Source organism: Vigna angularis, chromosome 6 (assembly GCF_016808095.1).
Source record: "Vigna angularis cultivar LongXiaoDou No.4 chromosome 6, ASM1680809v1, whole genome shotgun sequence".
In the NCBI taxonomy this organism is placed as follows: domain Eukaryota; kingdom Viridiplantae; phylum Streptophyta; class Magnoliopsida; order Fabales; family Fabaceae; genus Vigna; species Vigna angularis.
The window spans coordinates 9,106,169-9,126,693 of record NC_068975.1 but is presented as its reverse complement, the minus strand read 5'-3'; the positions used below and the strand labels follow the sequence as shown (position 1 = coordinate 9,126,693).

At 32.7% G+C, this 20,525-nt stretch overlaps 1 protein-coding gene across 2 annotated transcripts; it reads right to left on the bottom strand.

Moving 5' to 3' along the window:
- Positions 1 to 525: 525 nt before the first annotated feature.
- On the bottom strand, positions 526 to 5,241 carry LOC108343565 (serine--glyoxylate aminotransferase). Of its 2 annotated transcripts, none has more exons than XM_017581921.2 (6): positions 5,083 to 5,241; positions 3,998 to 4,257; positions 2,954 to 3,238; positions 1,725 to 2,091; positions 1,307 to 1,517; positions 526 to 816 (listed from the first exon to the last, which is right to left on the bottom strand). In XM_017581921.2, the coding sequence occupies exons 2-6, from the start codon at positions 4,200 to 4,202 to the stop codon at positions 679 to 681; spliced, it is 1,206 nt and encodes a 401-aa protein (XP_017437410.1). In that variant the 5' UTR covers positions 4,203 to 4,257; positions 5,083 to 5,241; the 3' UTR covers positions 526 to 678. The 2 variants fall into 2 exon arrangements, with proteins under 2 accessions (XP_017437410.1, XP_017437411.1); XM_017581922.2 differs by having other exon boundaries at positions 4,975 to 5,126.
- Between the last annotated feature and the right edge of the window lie 15,284 nt (positions 5,242 to 20,525).

The window sequence follows — 20,525 nt, the reverse complement described above, 5'->3', positions numbered from 1 at the left end:
CAGAGATTGTTGAGCGTCGAGAGAGATTGCTGAACGTCAAGAGAGAAATGCACAAAATGGAGAGAGAAGTTCAAATGAAACTCATGAAAACCCTAAAATTGAGAGAGGAGAGAGAGTGTTGAACGAAGAAGGGTGCTTTCAGAATAATGAAATCTGGAACCCTGATCCCTTTTTCAAATCAGATTTCTTAAAAAAAAAATTCAAAATAGCCCAATACAACGCTGACACGTATCATTGTCAAAATGTTATCAAATTTGCATTGTCAACGTATCGTGGTCCAAATGTTTAATATTTGAATTTGAATTTCGTACTTCTTTTACATAATAAATTCTATATAGTCAATTAACTAGAAGTCATAGTGTAAGTTTTAATAAAATATTACAAAACTCACTAATCAATCATGCCAATTAACATTTTACTTAGACTATTAATAGAACATATTTTTTTCAAAAGAAGAGTTTGTGATGAATTTAATGAGCATGAGAGAGTGAGAAACAAGGTGAGAAGATGCAATTATTTGTGATATACAAGAGAATGAAAGAAACAATAGATTAAAGTTGAAAGTAGAGAGTATGTTGACGTTGAAAGGAGTGTAAAAGAGGATAATAATGTGATATATTTTACAGAATTTTTGAAAGAGCAGAAAAGGAAGTGAAGAGAAGAGAAATGGGTTGTAACTCAAATCCTTGAAGGGATGAGAGGAATAGTATTCTTAAAGTATGCACTGGCAGCAGCAACTCCACTTCCAAGCTTTACAGGGTAACCCACATCTTGGAGTATCATCTCCACCCCAGCTAGACATCCCAACAGTTGCAACTGAAAAAATATTACAACAATTAACAAATAAAAATGTTGGCAACTTGGAACTAAGAGTATTGCAAACATGTTTTTTCTTATTTTAATAAATCATGTTAGACATTACCAAAGAGTTTTAGTATCTCAAACAATTCAAAATTTAAGTAATTCTAAGTTTCACGTTAAGTATATATGAAAAAGTTAACACCATATTAAAAAAAAACTATAAATATATTGATGTTGTTTCTTTATGCACTATCCCTATCACAGTTTTGAAGCTTGAACGATTGAAGTTGGACAGAAAGTTCTTCAAAGCTAGGATGGCAATATTGTATGTAATACATCCAACAATCAATATCAAGAAAAAGAAAAGACTTATGATATTTTTTAACATGAGCCTTTAAATACTGATTTAGAGTAGTTAACAAATGAAATTTTGTAAATAAGTATATTGATTATTCAAAGATTACTTTTCATTTGACTTGAGAATTATTTTGGGAATCAACATTACCTCATTCAAGTAGCCAAGATGCCCAATTCTGAAAACCTTCCCAGCAACTTTGTTCAGTCCAAGACCTAAGCTCAAATTGTATCTCTTCCATGCCCTTCTAACTATTTCAGCACTATCAATGTAAGAAGGAACAACAACAGCAGTCACTGTGTCACTGTGCCACTCTTCATTTTGGGTGCAATTCTTCAAACCCCATGCCTCTACAGCAAGTCTGCATTCACCATATTGAATACCTATCACATACATTATCTTATACATAACCTAAAGCCAAAACCATTGTCTACTTAAATAAACCTTTGATCATTTGTCAAAACCAGTAACCTTTTCAAGTAAACACTGATATCAATCAATCATAAACCAACACATACATTGAATTTCATTGTAACCATTTTTGGACTAGCATACCATCATGGCTTACCTGGTTGCTGTGCCTAAACGATTGTGCCTTGCAATCACATTTTCAAGTCCTTCTTCAAAAACCAGATCAAGAGCAGCTCTGAGACCATACAGCAAATGTATGGAAGGAGTGTATGGCCAATAGGTTCCTAACTGGTAGAATTTCAGGTAGTCTTTCCAGTCAAAGAAAACTCTGAGTGACTTAGCAGTTTTTGAGGCCTCAATAGCTTTAGGTCCTGCAACCACAATTCCTATCCCAGTGGGAAGGGAAAGGGCTTTCTGAGAGCCAGTTATGGCCACATCTACTCCCCATTCGTCCATGCGGAAATCAAGTGCACAAATGGAAGACACTCCATCAACAATGAAGAGTGCTGGGTGCCTATAGGAATCTGAGTGTCCAAAGAAACAACGTCAGAATCTTTTCATGAAGGAAAAAACAACATTAAAAATCCAACAGCTGGTTAATGCAAATGTTTGATACATTTGCAGACCTGGAAGAGGTCTAGGAACACATTTTCATCAAAGAATGACAGAATTTATGTCAACATAGCATTTGAGTTCACTAGTGGTGTTGCATGTGAATACTTTGGTAAAGTTTCAGATGCATACTTAGATCGGTTGGGATTAATCCAAGTGTGACTCACAGTTTCACATTGGATAAAAAAGACAAAATTAAACACTAGATGAAAAATCCATGAACTTATTGTCTTAAGGTCTTAGATTAAAAGTGGTATTGATTCCTTATATATATGGGTTAAACTCATGTCATCTACATATATATATATATATATATATATATATATATATATATATATAATATCTCCCAATCAATACCCTCTTCTATAACATAACCCATCAAGATCAACGGAGTCAAGTTAAATGCTAATAATCTATGCAACATGTCTCACTATGATTATTACTTGGAGATAAACAGTTTGGCAGTTATATGCGTGATTCAGTAAGTACAGAGCAGTTATGTGTTTAGACAAAATACTAAACTAAGTAGTCCTTCAAAAGTATAATAGATGTTATAGGACAAAAGAAAACAAACAGCTAAAACTGGCAACCAAAATATGTTCTCAATGGAACCAAGAGCAGTCATGAACATTAATATCTTTGAACATCAAAGACCAAAGACAAATGACCTGTTTGGATGAACATCTCCAGATAAACACTTCAAGGAGAAAAAAAAGAATGAAAAAGCTAACATTTTAGAATTCTGACATATTGTGGATTAGATGAAACACTCACCGAGAATTTGTCTCACTTTGGCCAAGTTGTTGGTGACCCCAGTTGCTGTCTCATTGTGGACAATGCAAATTGCCTTTATAGTGTGTGCAGTGTCTGATGCAATCTTTGATTCCAGAACATCAAGCTTAGCACCCTGGCCCCATTCACTTTCCACAACATCAACATTGAAATTCAGACGTTGCTGCTGATCGATCCAAAGCAAGCTGAATTGACCAATCAGGAATGATACAATTCTATCCCCAGGAGACAGTGTGTTTGTGAGAGCACTCTCCCAAGCACCAGTACCTGAACCATATCCAAAACCATTACTCAATAACAAGAGAACTAGTAAACTATAACCATGTGAATAACAAAGTAACTGTTCTTAAACCACCTTACTCTCTATGCTTGTAATCATCTCCCAAACACACATACACAAGAACAGTAAAGATATAAAAGAAAAAGAACAATCATTATTCTAGATTACTGTATAGGAGTCTTGCCATTATTTTCATGAATAAATAATGTAAACTTTCAAATCTAATATAAAAAACTATAACTGGGTCCTTGATTTTGTAAGAATTTTGTGTTAGATCTCTGAAATTGGTTTGTGATAAAAAATGACAATTTGTGGTGATTTTAATCCAGGGACTCAACTGAAAGGAATATTACTATATCAAAGATCTAATTATACTTTTGAGTCTCCTAAGCTAATTAAAATTTTCAAATAGTTCAAGGACTTGCTCTGGTTAATTTAACCTAAAAGTATAACCATTAAAGTTAGTATCATCCTCATCATTAAGATAATACAGCCTAATTGATTTTATGAAAATTGCAAAAAACACCCTTAAATTTTTGTTATTTACAACATAATCCCTGATATGAAAAACATGCACTTCATCCTTAACATTTTCAAAGCATACAAGATAGATTCTTCATTAATTTTGAGCATACACAGAAAATGTTAAGGAATGAAGTAAAAAGTCACTTATATCTTGAGTTTATGAAACTAAAAAAAGTATAGACATAACAACACTAAGATCAGTGTGGCTTGTTTATGCATACCAGTTGTAGGGATGAGAAATGGGGTTCCAGTAGTGGTCTTGAAAATCTTCTTGACATCCTCAAGCAGAGTTTTTGTGAGAGCAGGAATAGCTGGAGAGCGGTAGTCCTCATTGTTTCTGTTCATGGCCCTAATGATCTGGTCAGGGATGTTAACTGGCCCTGGAACAAAGAGGTGGTTTCTTCCTGGTGCATTGAAATAGTCCATCTTCTCTTGCTTCAAATTTCAACCACTTCTTTTGAATTTTCACACAAAGAGTCCCCTAAACAAAATCCATCAAAAAGTCAGCTTTAACCACCTTCTGAATCTTTTATCATAAACTTTGTGCATGCACTGCTATTTACTGTTTTATTGTTCCTTACTTGAGGAGATTTGTGACAGAAACACGAACCTTAATGAGTTTTCCAACTAATAACACAGGAAATTCATGTTTAACTGCTAAAAGAACCTAGTTCAGAAGTTAAGTTACACAAAGTTGATTTAAAGGAGAGAACAGAAACTGTTTAATGCTTATCATTATGTAACTGTATGGATGACCTTTAACAGCACCATAATATAAGAAAAAAATAATAAAAAGTATCCTGTTTCATCAACAGCTTTGTTGTGCTTTTACATTTATCATTCAAAATATGCTTTCTGTGTCTATCTTTTAGACACCCTTTTCTGCAATTAATAAGAAAAACTAAAATCATCATCTTAAAATATTAGAACTGATGCACAACTGAATCCTGCTTTCAGAAAATTCATTGAGAACAAGATTATAACAAAACACACTGTATAATGAAGAAAACACAGCAGAATATATTGGTGGACAGAACAAGAGGAAAGACCTGCTTTGAGTTGAAACTTGCACACCAGTAACTAAATTAAAACATGAAGAAAACTGTGATTACCGATCACCCCACTCGATTTTTCCACTTCGAAGCCAATTTTACAGTAAAGATAATAACACAGAGCATGAGTTTAAAATCATTCTTACCAAAATCCAATGGAAAGAGCCAACTAAACACACACACACAACATAATATATATGTATATGAAAAAAGAATGAGAAGAAGTGAGTATAGGTGGGAAGGAGGAGCTTTACAGAGTTTTTGAGGAATGTGGCAGAAGCAAGCAGGAGGTGTGTCTGGTGTTGTTAGAAGCTTATTATATAAAAGTATAAATGGGAAAATTGAATTTTTATGATGAAGAGCTATGGTGAACCAATGAAATGCTAAGGTGGGGCCAGGCCATGTCACAGGTAGAAGATAAGAGGGAGAAACTTTGAACCTTGAGGCTGAGAATGGATGAAGAGGGAACCTCTCAGTTTTGGCTGTGAAATGGCACATCATATCAACAATTTAGCTTCATCTCTAAAAGCCAAAAGGTTATCCATATTCCAAGTTTCTTGCACCTTCATTGCCTTCTAATTTTTATCATTATCATCATTCACATAATATATATTTGTAAGACAACCAATCTCACACGATATCAGTATGGAAATAGTTTTGCTTTGCTTTTAAACAATATCAGAGGTTCCAATAAATGGAACCGGTGTCATTTGATGGATTGCTTAACTTATTTGGACTCAAATCAACTCTGCAGATTATTCACAACATTTTTAAATCTCTAACAGTCAAAATAAGAATAAACAATACATGCAAACACACATATTTTATACCAAAAATAAATCATGATATCTAATAGTCTTTTATATAAGAGAAGAAAAAAACAACACTTTTCTGATTTTTAATAGTTTTGATATAGTAATATGTCTAACTATATACTATAGAAACAAGTCTTTTAAGATATTAAGTGAAGTAAAATTCTAAAAGTTTAGTAATTCTGATATCAATAAGTTGGATGCATGCTTTCCCTTATGTTAAAATTTACAGTCAAATATATATTTACTCTTTTGAATTTTAATATGAAATTAGAATTCGTCTTTAATCGAAATTTTAATACATTTGGATTTCTAAACTTTAAAAATAAATTAATGTAATTCTTTTTAATCCAATTACACGTTAAATTTTTTTGACATGTTAAATGTGTTTCATATTAACATTTAAGTTTTTTTTACTGTTTGACACGTTCTCTATTCAATGTCAGTTGAAAAACACCTTTGACATGTTAAAAAAATTTAATATAATTAGATTAAAAAGACTATATCTATTCGTTTTTAAAGTTTAGGAATCAAAATATATCAAAATCTCATACATAAACCAATTCTAATTCTACGTCAAAATTTAGACTAAAAACATATTTAATGAGTAAGAGTAGCATGACACACACATTGACATTCATTTGACATACCTAAAAGGGTAAAATAGTCTTAAAAGAGTGAATCTTTGTAGTTTTTGAAGAAAGAATAAAGTAAAAAGTAAGGAATGATAGTGTCAAATGAATGTAAAAGATTACGCATGTGAAAGTATCAATTTTCTATTTATAACTTGATTATTATGTGAAAAGTTATAATTAATAGTTAGGTATAATTTTTTTTACTTTAACATTTAACCAAGAAATACAATTTGATTAAAATTTAATCTATTTATATCAAATACAAATTTAGTAATTGGATGCAAATGGTTGGATATAGTTTAAGTGTGTGAAAAGATATAATTAGTAATTGATCGAATAAGCAAGAATGTGAAATGAAGTTGATAGGTAACTAAAGCATAGAATATGAGAATGATGAAGGTTGAGGCTAAGAAAGGAGGATGAAAGATAAAGAGATAAAACAATGTGAGCCACAGCTGAGTTGTGGGAAATGAGAGTGGTAGCTATCGCTTTCGTTCTTCCAAAGTTTCCACGTAACACCTTTTTCCCTATCACTCTGTTCTTTTCACGTTTTCTTCGTCTTTTCTTTCTTTCCTTTCATTGCTACCTTCGGTTTCCGTTTCTGCTACTTTCACTTCCTCCCTTTCTCAAACTGCTAATTCTATATCTTTTAGGTCTTAGGCACCAAAAATATCTCAACAACTTTTCTACTATACCATTCATCACCATTTCTTCCATTTCTATTCAATCAACTTTTACTTTTTTACTTTTACTTTTATGTATCAAAAATTATTACTCATTTCATAAAGTCTAAATTCTCATATAATTCTCTTATGATATTTTGTATTGTCCATTATAACTTTAAAATACACTTATTTTAATATTTAAAAAATAAATAAACATATTTTAAAATATTAAAATCCGTCTACAGTATAAAAAACTATTTGATATTTAGAATGTCTCCATTAAAAATAAAATTACTTTTTTTTGTTATATTATTGTGAGTAAAAATCCATGTAATAATATATATACATGATTTTAGATTTTTATGGCACTTAAGCATTTAGTAATGTAAATGGTATTTTAGAAGCGGCGGTGATTTAAAAATAGTGAAACTGGATTATTTTAATATTAAATGGTTTTATTATAAACGAGTTTTATTATTTTAAAATGTACTTTAGAAATCATTTATCTGGAGTTCTCTATCTTCTCTCTAAGAGATCTGACTCCTAAGTCATTTCTTTGACCATCAGGAGATGTCTAATCGATCACGGCGATGAGATCTATATTTTTAGCTGATCACTTCTCTCATAGGGGAAGTAAGTTTCTATCATTTTTCTCCTTATATTCTCGGTTCTTGATCATGCAAGAAAATTTGTTTTCCATGTGTCAAAAGTGTTTTTCCCTTGATTCTTGGTTCAATCAAGGTTCTAAAGTTTGTCTCCAAACACTAATCTGTGATTTGTTGGCTTTTCTAGGAATTTCTTGCGGTGGGAGCAACGATTGAAGTTTTTAGAGCTGTAGAAGTTTTCTAAGGTAAAGGAAGCTAGAATTTTTGTTTTAGTTTGTGATTATATTATAAGAATTTGTATCTTTATTTATAGTAGTTAAATTTGGAGAAATTCATATGTTTGGGTATATAAAGATTATATGTAGTTGATGATTTGAAGATGTTTTGTTGGTATGTTAGAATGGTATATTTGTGATGTTTAAAATTGTATTGATTATGTGTAATGAAGTTATTCTAATGTTTGGAACTGAATGCAAAGTGATTGGTTTAAAGAAGTGTTCTTTTGCTTAGGTTTTAAGGATAAAATAGGGGTTTAGATGGGTGAATTTTAAAAGTAGGTGTTGGAGTGATGAAGGAACTGTTTCAATGTTGTTATGAGGTTATTTTAGACTTGTTAGCATTGTTAAATTGAATGAAATCTGGTATGAAACATGTAAGGGGTTATTGTTGAAGTTTGCGGTATATTTAGTATAAAAAGGAGGTTTCGACTAGTGAGAATTTAAAATAAGCAGTGGAGACTGTATTTGACAGTTGAGAGTGTATTAGAAGACTTATTAGGACTTGTCTAAGCTATCAATAAAAAAAAAGTGTAGAATGGTTAATGTTGTTTTTAGGATGAGTGATTAAGTGTTTTTGGTTAAAAAATGAGGTTTTGTATGGTGAGATTTTGAAACAGCAAATTTGGAAGGAAACTGAGGTGTTAAAGGGTGCTAACAAGCGTAATTAGACTTGGTTATGAAGTTGGTAAACTAATTTAGGGATTAGAAAGTGTTGTTTTGAGTTTATGTACTTTTGAAGTTATCAAATGGACTTAATGCACCTAATTTCGGGTCTAATGATCAAATTGTTACTTTTTTTAATTCTAAATATGATTTTTCATCAATTCTAGTGTATAAGGATTTCATTTTATCATTAGAACTAGTTTCAAGTGCATCAAAGTCCATGAAAACAATGTGTTGTCAACTACGCTGAGGGGTATTTTTCTGGCGTTGAGCGCCACCATTCAAGGGGTGTCAGCGTTGAGCGCCGATTTTCTAACACTGAGCGCCACCATTTCAGTGGTTGGGTAGCTTCTGAGGGTTGAGTGCTATTGCACCAGTTTTTGTTTCTTTTTCAAGTTTTGGAAATACCAATTCAGGGTTTCAAGTATCAGTTTTGGACGTTCTTTAGGTTGTTTTTGACCCTTCTGAAGTTGTTGGTGAGGGTTTCCAAGCCATTTTCCTTACTTAAATGTGGGTATTAAGATACCTTAAAGAAAATTGTGTTATTTGTGACTTCTAATGACTTGTTTGGTTGATGATGGTTCTTTGAATTATAATTAGTGATTTTATATGATGTTAGTGAATGTAAAATGAATGGATTTGTATATGATTTACATGTGAATGGAAATGATGCATATGAATGTTGTGATGAAAAGTTTATGAATGAAGTGAATGGTTGTTGGATGTAACTCCATGACTCGTGGAGAGGTTACATGGTTGTGCCTGTGTTGTGGTTGTATGAATGTATGGAGCTTCGGACTGGTGGTCTATTCCGACACTCTAATGATCATTCATTCTCAAGTAGGGAGAGGTGAGTCATGTGGTGAGAGTAACGAGAGGTTTTTGTCTATAGGCTTTGATCATGGCCCTAGGCAACCGAAAAGGACTAACCTTGTATGGTAGCTTGGTTTCAGCCAACAATATTACCATTACAAGTGCACAGACTACCAATATTTTGACATTCATACTATATCCGGATGAGTCAAGTTTATTGATAGTTAAATGTGTAGTATATATGTGATTTCTTGTATTGAAATTATATTTCATGATTAATTTAGTAATTGTTTTAGGATGTTGTTGTTTACTCTAGTTTACATTTGTTTTTGTGTTGTTTGTCTGTGTGTGTTTTCTCCTTTGCAATAGTCACTTTGAATGGTATGAGCTTAGGAAAGACATTGTTTCAGTTGTCTCAACATGAGATCGGGAGTGAAGCAGCACTATAGATAAGTATATGTAATGTTTATTTTAGTAATATTATATTGGTATAATAAGTATATTTTTTTTAAATATGATCATTTATAATGAATTATGTTGCTGTTGGAGAATTTTTCCATAAAAAATGGAAATGGACTTATCTATAAATTAAAATTACTTAGGTAGATCTAATTTGCTTAAGTTCTCATACAATTTTTAATTGCTTTTTTGTTTTATTTTAAAGTCATGTATATGTTAATTTTAACTTATCAAGAAATTCATCCATTTTTTTCATATCTTTGTCTGTTAAAATTTTTTATATAAAAATTTGGTCTAACAAATATTTAGTAGGAAAATATTCGTCATTTTACTATTATACTTCCTTAGTGAGGGTCACCAATGTTTAAATTAAAATTCAAAGCATTATATGACTTGAAATTTTAAATTACGAAAATATATAACTCATTTTCTGAATTTAGTAGCTATATAGATACTCTGTAAATATTCATGTTTGGATGTTAATACTCCGCCAGTTCTTCATATCAGAAACTCAATAAGGCCATAACAATTTACTAATTTTTGTAAAATGTAAATTTCAATAAAATAATAATCGGTCATAATACAAGGTCAAATTTTATTTTGAAACCAATTTGCATAACGTAGTTGTTCAATAGATAAATAAATCGTACTCTAAGAATTGAGAAGGTGACGTAGACTATCCAATAATAGCCTTAAAATGGTTTCATACGAAGAGTCTTGTGGTAACAAATATTATAAAGCAAGTGAATTCAATTCTTAGTATTGCCATGGGTCAAACATCTCGAATACATTTTCAAGCATTATTTAATGTTTTAGATTGTACATCAGCTTGTGGGTAATATCTTCAACTTTGTATCACTCAATTTAAAAGAGATATTGGCAAAAATGATTTTAAAGATCTTATCACTTTCAAAGAACTCATGCTCATTTTATTAATAGTTCCACCACTTGCTTATAATACTATTTTATCACAAGCCCTTGAGTCGCACTCAGTCAATCCACTACCACAATATTAGTAAAGTCATTAAAAGAAGGGAGGTCTCCAATAAAATAGATGTCCTCTTTCGAAAACTTTATTTTAGAAGGTTGTATCAAAGCTAATGGAAGTGAAATAGAGGACTTAGTGGCAAATTAAGCATTATTGAACAAAACTTTGAATGCATTTGCTTACCTTGCTAATAATATAAGAGAAGGAGTTATGTTGACTTCTCCTGGTGAAGTTTGTAGAGGAGAAGGTTGTTGGAACAAGCTTGATGTGCTGAAAGTTTAAAGAGTGTAGGGAAGAGAAAAATCATACAAATGATTTTTATCCAGGTTCGAATCAACAGATTTTACGTTCAGTTGTTAATCACTATAAAGAGTGATTAACTATTTCACTAAAATCAGTTTACCAATTACCATAGGATGAATAGAAATTAAAAATAGCAAAAACCTTTCGTTCAACAAACGAACGGAAGAACCTTCCTTCGACAAACGAACCAGAAGAGACAACTCTGCTAACTTGAAGAGAATCACTCCGACCTTTGACACACAAAGCGCGAGTTTCTCCTATTCACAAGACTTGACAAGAGTAAACACTATCACTTGAGAACTTTCTCAGAAAAATTGTATTCTCTAATGGCATAGATTAATCCTCCAAAGAGTTTGACAAAAGTATATATAGCCTACTTGTCTGAAACTAAAGAGACATATTACAACTGTTAGTGATAATCGATTATTGTAAGTGATAATCGATTATCTGCGAGACTTGGAACAGTTATGATATTAACTCTTCAAACGGTCGGCTCCAATTCTTCACCTCCTTCTACCATTCGGCTTGAGCCCTCACCGCCTTCTGTCGTTCGGCTCGATTCCTCACCGCCTTCCATCCTTCGGCTCCCTTCTTCTTCTCTCTCACAGTTTTTCACCGTTCGATGCCCTTCTCCTTCTCTCTCATTGTTGTCCACCGTTCGGCTCAACCTCGCTCCGCCTTCCAATTCTTAACATTTTATTCTTCAGGAATGTTTTAAACTTAATACAACAAGGGTCTTCATATTTTTCACTTTCTAACATCATCAAAATCATTATCTTCAAGACATCAATGCTCCTCTTTGGTAACAATCTCCCACTTTTTTATGATGATCAAAAATTCTTTGTTTAAAAGCATCTTTTGAAAATCTGCACAGATTTTAAGCTAACAAACATCTTTTGAAAATCTACACAGATTTTAAGCTAACAAACATGGAACAAGTTAACTGCACTAGAAGTGTTTCTCCCCCTTTTTTATCATAAGCAAAAAGTAAATAAAATCTCCCCCTTAAGTGTTGCTCCCCCTCAACAAAAGAATAGATGCATTTCAAAACAAAATAAAATTTAAATTTTCATAACATGAAAGAGAAAAATACATCATGAATTACAAAATGAAAATTCAACTCTAATCAAAAAATACAATTAAGACTTAGAAAGGAGGGGTTAGAGGATAATCAGGAGGTTGAAGATGTCAATCAAAAATTTCTCCCTCTTTTTTTTATCATATTCAAAAGATAATCTAATATTTATGCTCTCCCTAAATTGGTTAACTTTAAAAGAATTTAGGACATTTTAATTCATTAAAAATTTCTCCCCCTCAAAGTAATATATCCCTTAAAATTAGAAACAAATTTAAAAAAAATAATGTTTTTTTTACATTTTAACTTAAGATAATCGATTGTCACTTTAAATAATCGATTACTTGCGAGCTAAATTTTCAAAATTCATATTTTGAGACCGAGATAATCAATTATTAACCTTGGTAATCGATTATTTACGTTAATTTCCAAAAAAATGCAAATTTGGGCCAAATTTTCAGCCTAAGACACATATAGCATTCATAAATTATTTTCAAATCTCTTAAAAGTTATCAGGATACCATAAAGCTTTCTTTTTCTTTTGAAAATTTAACCTGCAAAACAAAATAATATAGTTTTAGTCACCATAATCTCATTTGGGTCCTTTAAGGTTAGAGGCAAATTACTTTATAACAGCAATCCAAGCACATTTTCCATTAAGAACATAAAAATGTTTTATTCTACATTTATTTGAAGTGTGCCCCTTTTTCAAACAGTAAAAACATGTGACATCATTTGGGTTTTTATAACAAACAGTTCCTTTTTCAACCCATACCCTACGGGTTCTTCTAAATTGATTCTTCTTTTTATGCACACTTTTGTTTTTATAAACCTTTTTAACAAATATAGGTGCTTCAACATTATTATTTGTAGTTTCCACTTCAAGATGATTTTCAAGAATATCAATATCAAGCATATGACTTTTACATGAAAGACATTCAATAGGATGTTCAACATTTGAAGACTCTTTCATTTCTAAATCAAAAATTTTATTCCTTAAAATAACTTCTTCATTTAATGCCTTCTCATATTTAATTTTCAATTCTTTAAATTCCTTTTTCAAATTTTTATGAGCAGCATTGAATTTCTCAGATTCATCAAGTAATTCAAGAAAAGTCTTTTGTACATCAAATTCACTAGTGTCAAGGCTAGAGCAACTTACTTGGTTTGTAGTGTCATCAATATTAACTGTCAAACATAAGTTGGCTTCTTCATTGGAAACACTTGAACTAGTTGAGCTTGAGTCATTTTCTTCCCAAGCAACGTAAGCATTCTTCTTCTTGAAAGACTTCTTTTCTTAACCCTTTTTTAGGTTTGGACAATTCACATTAACATGTCATTTTTCTCTACAACCATAACACCTGTAATTTGAAGAAGATCGTTGCTTCTTCTTCCAATTATTTTTAAATTTTTCCTTACCTTTAGATTTCATGAACTTGAAGAATTTATTAATCATGTGACTCATATTTTTGTCATCTAAGTCTTAATCTTCAGATTCCTCATCCTATTTTGAACTCTTGCCTTTTGAGTTTTTAGTTTTGAAGGCCAACGTTTTCTTCTTTCCTTGGACTTCCTCAACACTCAGTCTATTCAACTCGAGCTTGTGCTCTCTCAACTTTCCAAAAAGCACAACCATAGGCATGAACGTCAAGTCTTGAGACTCAGTTATCGTAGTAACCTTTGGCTACCATGACCTATTCAAAGATTTCAAAATTTTCACATTTAATTCGTCAGTGTCAAATTTCTTACCTAAACCAAAAAGATGGTTGACGATATGTGTGAAGCGTTTTTTGCACATCAGCGATGGTTTCACCCTATTGCATCCTGAACATCTCATACTCATGTATCAGGGTGTTCTTCCTAGCACGCGTCGGTTCCTTCATGGGTTACTTGAAGAACTTCCCACATCTCCTGAGCCATTTTGCACACTGAAATCCTGTAAAATTCATCTAATACCAAAGCATAGGATATTATATTGGGAGCTTTTATATCAAAATGAGCTCGTCTTTTTTCTTCAGCAGCCCATGCAAAATATGGTTTTTCTACTTCTACCCTATCAACAGTACTTTTAAGAATATATATATATATATATATATATATATATATATATATATATATATATATATATATGGACCATTTAAAACAACTTTTCAAATACCCTTGTCAATTGACTCTAAAAATATTTGCATTCTTATTTTCCAAAATGCATAATTTTCCCCCGTAAACAGAGGAGGTCTATCAATAGAAACACCCTCAGCATAGATTTGGTTATGACCGCCCATTTTTGAAAAATTTGAAAAACTATCAAAGCAAGCTCTCATACCAATTGTTGGAACAATCGGTACCGATTTTGCGCAGCGGAGTTAAAACGGATTCGATTGTTAAGAGTGGAAAAGCGTGTTCGGTCAATAAAATGGTTCCTTTAATTTTCTTATAAAACTTTTATCGAACAGTTGATGTGCTGAAAGTTTAGAGAGTGTAGGGAAGAGAACAATCACACAAATGATTTTTATCCTGGTTCGAATCAATAGATTCTATGTTCAGTTATTAATCACTATAAAGAGTGATTAACTATTTCACTAAAATCAGTGTAACAATTATAATAGGATGATTAGAAATTAAGAACAACAAAAATCTTTCGTTCGACAAACGAATGGAAGAACCTTCCTTCGACAAACGAACCAGAAGAGACAACTCTACCAACTTGAAGAGAACCACTCCGACCTTTAACACACAAAGCGTGAGCTTTTCAAATTCACAAGACTTGACAAGAGTAAACATTATCACTTGATAACTTCCTCAGACAAACTGTATTCTCAAATGGCATAGATTAATCCTCCAAAGAGTTTGACAAAAGTATATATAGCCCACTAGTCTGAAACTAAAGAGACATATTACAACTGCCAGTGATAATTGATTATTGTAAGTGATAATCGATTATATGCGAGACTTGGAACAGTTATGATATTAACTCTTCAAACGGTCGGCTCTAGTTCTTCACCTCCTTCCTCACTGCCTTCCATCGTTCGGCTCCTTTCTTCTTCTCTCTCACCGTTGTCCACCGTTCGACTCAACCTCTCTCCGCCTTCCAATTCTTAACATTTTATTCTACATGAATGCTTTTAAACTCAATACAACAAAGGTCTTCATATTTTTCACTTTGTAACATCATCAAAATCATTATCTTCAAGACACCAATGCTCCTCATTGGTAATAAAGGTGTAGTGTTCTCAGTCCAGTTCACACACAAGGTTCTTCAAGTGAGAAAACTTTCCAGAATCTATTATTTCCCATTTATAAGTTCATAAACATTGTGGGTGCTAATGGAATACATTATGGAGTTGTATGGAAGAAATTCCAAACCCTTGGAATTGATTGTATTTGGTTGAATCGATTTCATGTCAAGGAAGATGACGTAGATTATGGTGCATGTGATCTAGTCATGAAATAACATGGAATTGATTCCATGGCGTTATAATTTAAGTGGAATCGATTTTGTTTGTTCATAGGGTATGACAAAATCTATTTTATTCATTCATTGGTATGATAAAATCGATTATGGTTGCATGCGAATCGATTCTATGTATTTGATGAAATAAACATGAGGTTGGATTGATTCCATTTTCTCAAAACATGTAGCGGAATCGATTATATTCTTTCACATGGAATCATAGAATCGATTGTTTGCGGAGAATTGTTTATATGTATTTAATTAAATTATCATTGAAATCGAGCTTGTCAAGCTAAAACTGAGCTTATTGAGCTTGTTTGTCAAGCTTGCTTATGAAGCTAAATTGAGCTTGTTGAGCTTATGAGTCTTCTCAAGCTAAAACTGAGCTTCGAGCTGAAACTGAGCTTTTTTTTGTTTTCTATATATATTCTTTTATTGTTTATTATACCGTAATTTTGTTGTTTATGAAATGTTTAATATATTATTTCTTGGGTTAAATATGTTTTTAGTCTTTAAACTATCAAGCGATTTTGTTTTTAATCCCTCTTTCAAATTAAGGTACATTTTGATCCTTCTCCTTAGTGAAACCATAATTTTTCGTCCTCCCAAATGAACGGCATTAAAAAAAAGTTAAGGTGGATACCGGTGGTATGCCACATCATTTTTTTTTTGATACATCTTTCTCAGCTTTTTCCCTCCCTCTTCCTCGATCTCCTTCCTTGCATCTGACGTCGAGCTTCACACCCACCACCCTCTTTATTTTGCCATAGCAAAACCAAACCAAGTTCCACACTCACATCCTTTAATATTAAAGGCAAAAATCTCTGTCAACCACCGCCCAAACCAAGATCATCGAAACAAGCAAAGAAAGATACACAAAGTAAAACGTGTGGCCAAATAACATCATCATCATCGTTGTGGCAATGTCTCGTTCCCTGACTTTACAAGCTGGAATGGTCGCAGGGTTGTCTGATAGACTCCCACTAAAAGCTTCTTTCTAAACGTATTTAATTCATATGAGGGACTTTATTGTCAAAATGTTCTAATTCCATGCCACATACCAAGTTTTTGTTGACACTTGTTTATGATGTTTATGGGCAGAACGTATTCAAAGCTCATGAATTCTCCTAAGGAACATAACCCACATCCAGCAGTAGACAATAGCTGAATCCTTAACAAAACACATTCCAGATTGTTCATCTCCAGATTATGACAAGGGTACAACGAAAGACATACTAAAAGTAAAATCAAACATTTTTTTCTACTAGAAATATAAAATGAAGTTTAATTAATTTACAGAAAATTATAAGCACCTACATATATATTATCTTTTCTAATTAGAAATTCTTGTTTTAAATATTAGACGGGCTAATTTTTTTTTAATTGTTAAGATTTATAAAAGTTCATTTTAATCTCAATATCTTGTCTAATTATATAAATTAGTGATTCAACACAAATTATTTGTTGGGGTCACCTTCTTATGCAGTGGGTTTGAGATAAAAATTATCTCAGTTTCTTTTCAAACTCCACACACCCGTCATCGGTGCTTTCCAAGGACGGGAGTGCAACTATCTGAGTCAACTTGTCTGAGGCAGAGGACAGGTCCATTGCCGACACCAAGGACGAGAGGGAGGATGGCTCCATGTGCACCGCCTTCGTCGCCGCCTGAACGTTGTGCACCGCCAGGGAGGCCAGGCGTGGGAGGGAGTTCGCCAGGTGGGGGAAGTTCAAAATGGCGGCGGAGCCCTTGATGTTGAGGGCGGCCACGTCGTGAGCTCTTGCCGCCATCTCCGGCGTCGGGAATGTGCCTAGCCATATCTGCGACTTGTTCGGCGGTTACGAATTTCAACACCCACTTCCCCTAGTTCTGCATCGCACGCCACGGTACACTAGGTGCTTGCTCGAGTCGCGAATGCGTTTCATCTTCTTGCTCTCTCACCCTGCCTCGGTCTCCAATGGCATCGTCTTCTTCGCTAAAACTCTCATTCTTTATTGTTAAAGAGAACTAAAGAATAGTGGAAGAAGCTTGACGTCAGATGCACAAGGAAGGAGACGGAGAGAGGGAGGAAAATATTCACTCTGTCTCATAAAAAAAAATGACTTTGCACCGTTAGCCACCTCAGCATCTTTTTAACATCATCAATTTTAGAGACGAAAAATTATGATTTCCTTAAAGGTTACCTTAATTTGAAAGACGGATTAAAAACAAAATCGCTTGATAGTTTAAGGACTAAAACCATATTTAACCCTTATTTCTTTTTTCTTTGTGTGTGGTGTGTTAACAACATTTTTTATCCCCGACAATGGCGCCAAAAACTTGTTCATGAATCGGCAAGTGTACCAAATCGCACAAGTAATATAAAATGGTAAGATCAAGTATCGTATCCCGAAGGACTCTCAGCATTAGACAGTCGTGTGATAACTTGATTAATTAAGACTTAAAGAAAACAAGATCATTGGTTTCAAATGCAAAAACAGAAAATTAAATATGAATGTAGTTTGATCAATAACAGAATAGCACAATGATGAACGGATGTTGTTTTTAATATGAGATGAGTATGTTGTTGGGGTTAGATTTCACCAAGTTCCCTCTCATGTATGTAAGAATTCTTCTTTATACATTAATGTTAACGTCACTCACTAAATCACTTAAATCCGATCCCACGGCGAAATAAGCATGTCCTTAATTACCAGTTCATACAATTCCTAGCATTCTTAGTAATTAATTATGAAGATCAAGAGCTTAAGACGACCAAGACTCATACCCCCATCCCTAAGAAGTATTACTCTTGGGAGTAATTCAACAAGAACCTAAATTGTAAGGAACCTCCCTGCACTCATGCAATTCATACACCACGCAAAGCATGCAATAATCACATATGAATTACTCTAACAATTAATGAAAAAAGCATATATTATTAAGAATCAATTCAAATACATGAGAGTTCACAAGGTTAGATCATTCTCCAACAACAAATAGAGTTTATTTCACCATAGACATGGTGAAACTAGATGAATAATTGAGAAGAATGAGATACCCCCAACAACAAATAGAGTTTATTTCACCATAGACATGGTGAAACTAGATGAATAATTGAGAAGAATGAGATAGAGAAAACCCTAGAAAGAGAAGAGGAGAGCTGTCACATCCCTAAATTACCCCCAAGGGGTGAAGAGTGTGTTTTTGTGCTCCTCCTGCCAAAGATACAAAAACTAGGACGTGTGGGTCCTTTAAATAGAGCTAAGACAAAACAGAAACAAGGCCCAGACCCGTGTCACTGGCGCTCAAGCACCCCACTTAGGGCGCCTGGGCGGTGAGCGGTGGTTCCCTGTGCTTAAGCCTCCAAAGGTGCCCAAGCTTCGTGCTTCTCGCGCTCAAGCGCTCCAAAAGGGGTGCCCGGGCGGTGAGCGACACTCTTCTGCGCTTAAGCCTCCAAAGGGGCGCCCAAGCTTCGTGCTTCTGACGCTCAAACGCCCCAAAAGGGGCGCCCGGGCGGTGAGCGGCACTCTTTTGCGCTTAAGCCTCCAAAAAGGGCGTCCAAGCTTCAAGCACTCCTCCCTTCTGGTGCTTTTCCAGGTCTATCTGAGTTCCATCTCCATGGTACTTCATCTCTACTTTCCATATTATCTCATTTCCTTCCAAAACAAGGGAAATTAGTCATAAAACCATCAAATTCAACCTCAACTCTCTTATTCACACAACTTAACAGAAAAACATGATTTCAAGCAAGTTTTTAAGCAGAAAAAGATGTATTTAGTGTCAAAATTATATCACAGATAATATTATTTTCAACCATTATCATGGTGGAAGACATCCAACACTCTGGTTCTTGGTAATCTTATATGAAGAAGTGGTAGTTCCGGTGGTTTATTGTTTATTACTTTTTAAGAGGTTAAATATAATGATAATTGTTACTTAATTTAATTTTGTATGTTGATAAATATCACTTAATTCTTAATAAAATATTTATTAATTATATATTATTATTTTTTAGTTAATAAATAGTTACGGTGTTAATCATGGAGGTTTGTATGGTAATTATTTATTACTTATATATGTGATTTTAGTAAATACTTGTGTGATAATCATTTATTAGTTATATATAATACTTATATATTGTTTAATTAGGTTATATTAATTTTAGTTGGATATAATTCATTAAATTTAAATAATGTAGTAATTCATTATATAAAATTTTACAGACGTATTTTATATCATTTAATTTAAATTAATTGAAATATAAAAAACATATAAATCAAATTTTTAAATAAGAGAAAATTGGTAATTATTTATTTTTATCAATTAAAACATTTTTTTATTTATAAGTATGAGAAACTTACCTTTCAAATCTTTTCGTTATCTTTTCAAATCCTTTAATCCAAACAATACTATAATCTTCTTTCCATCACTTTAAATCCATCTACATCTATTTCCCAATCCAAATACCTTAGTATCCAATTTGCTTATGAAACTTCACATCGCTCATGTCTCATATTTTCATTCATGGCCTTGAGAGCAGGTGATTTTGGCTGGAAAACAGAACACAACGTACGTACACTTAAAGTTTAGTAGCTATCTACAAAAATATTTGCATTTTTATATTTAATTAAAAAAACATTACTTTATTTATAAAAATTTATGACTTTTAGTTTAATGTAAAATCTTTTTAGTATTTTTGTTAAAAAAAATCATTAATTATATAGCCGATAATTTATTTTAGTGAGTGACACTCAACGAACATGATACAAAATTGGTAAAACATTCTAAAAGTTTTAAGATTTTTTTTTTGTATAAAAGATCTTTTCTTTGAGAAAAATATGTCTCATTGTAAAATAATGGCATAAAAAAACAATCACCACTAGAATAGTTATAATTAAAAAATATTTCTTTCCAAAGAAACTCTCTGACATGAAAGAGATTCGCACTGTAATCTGTCAGGCATTATTTTT

Coding starts and splice junctions, on each gene's coding strand:
- LOC108343565 (XM_017581921.2), bottom strand. CDS start 4,202: ATGGACTATTTCAATGCACCAGGAAGAAACCACCTCTTTGTTCCAGGG. Junction 2,092..2,953: donor CAAAGTGAGACAAATTCTCG/GTGAGTGTTTCA, acceptor TTGGACACTCAG/ATTCCTATAGGCACCCAGCA. Junction 817..1,306: donor ATCTTGGCTACTTGAATGAG/GTAATGTTGATT, acceptor ATATTTTTTCAG/TTGCAACTGTTGGGATGTCT.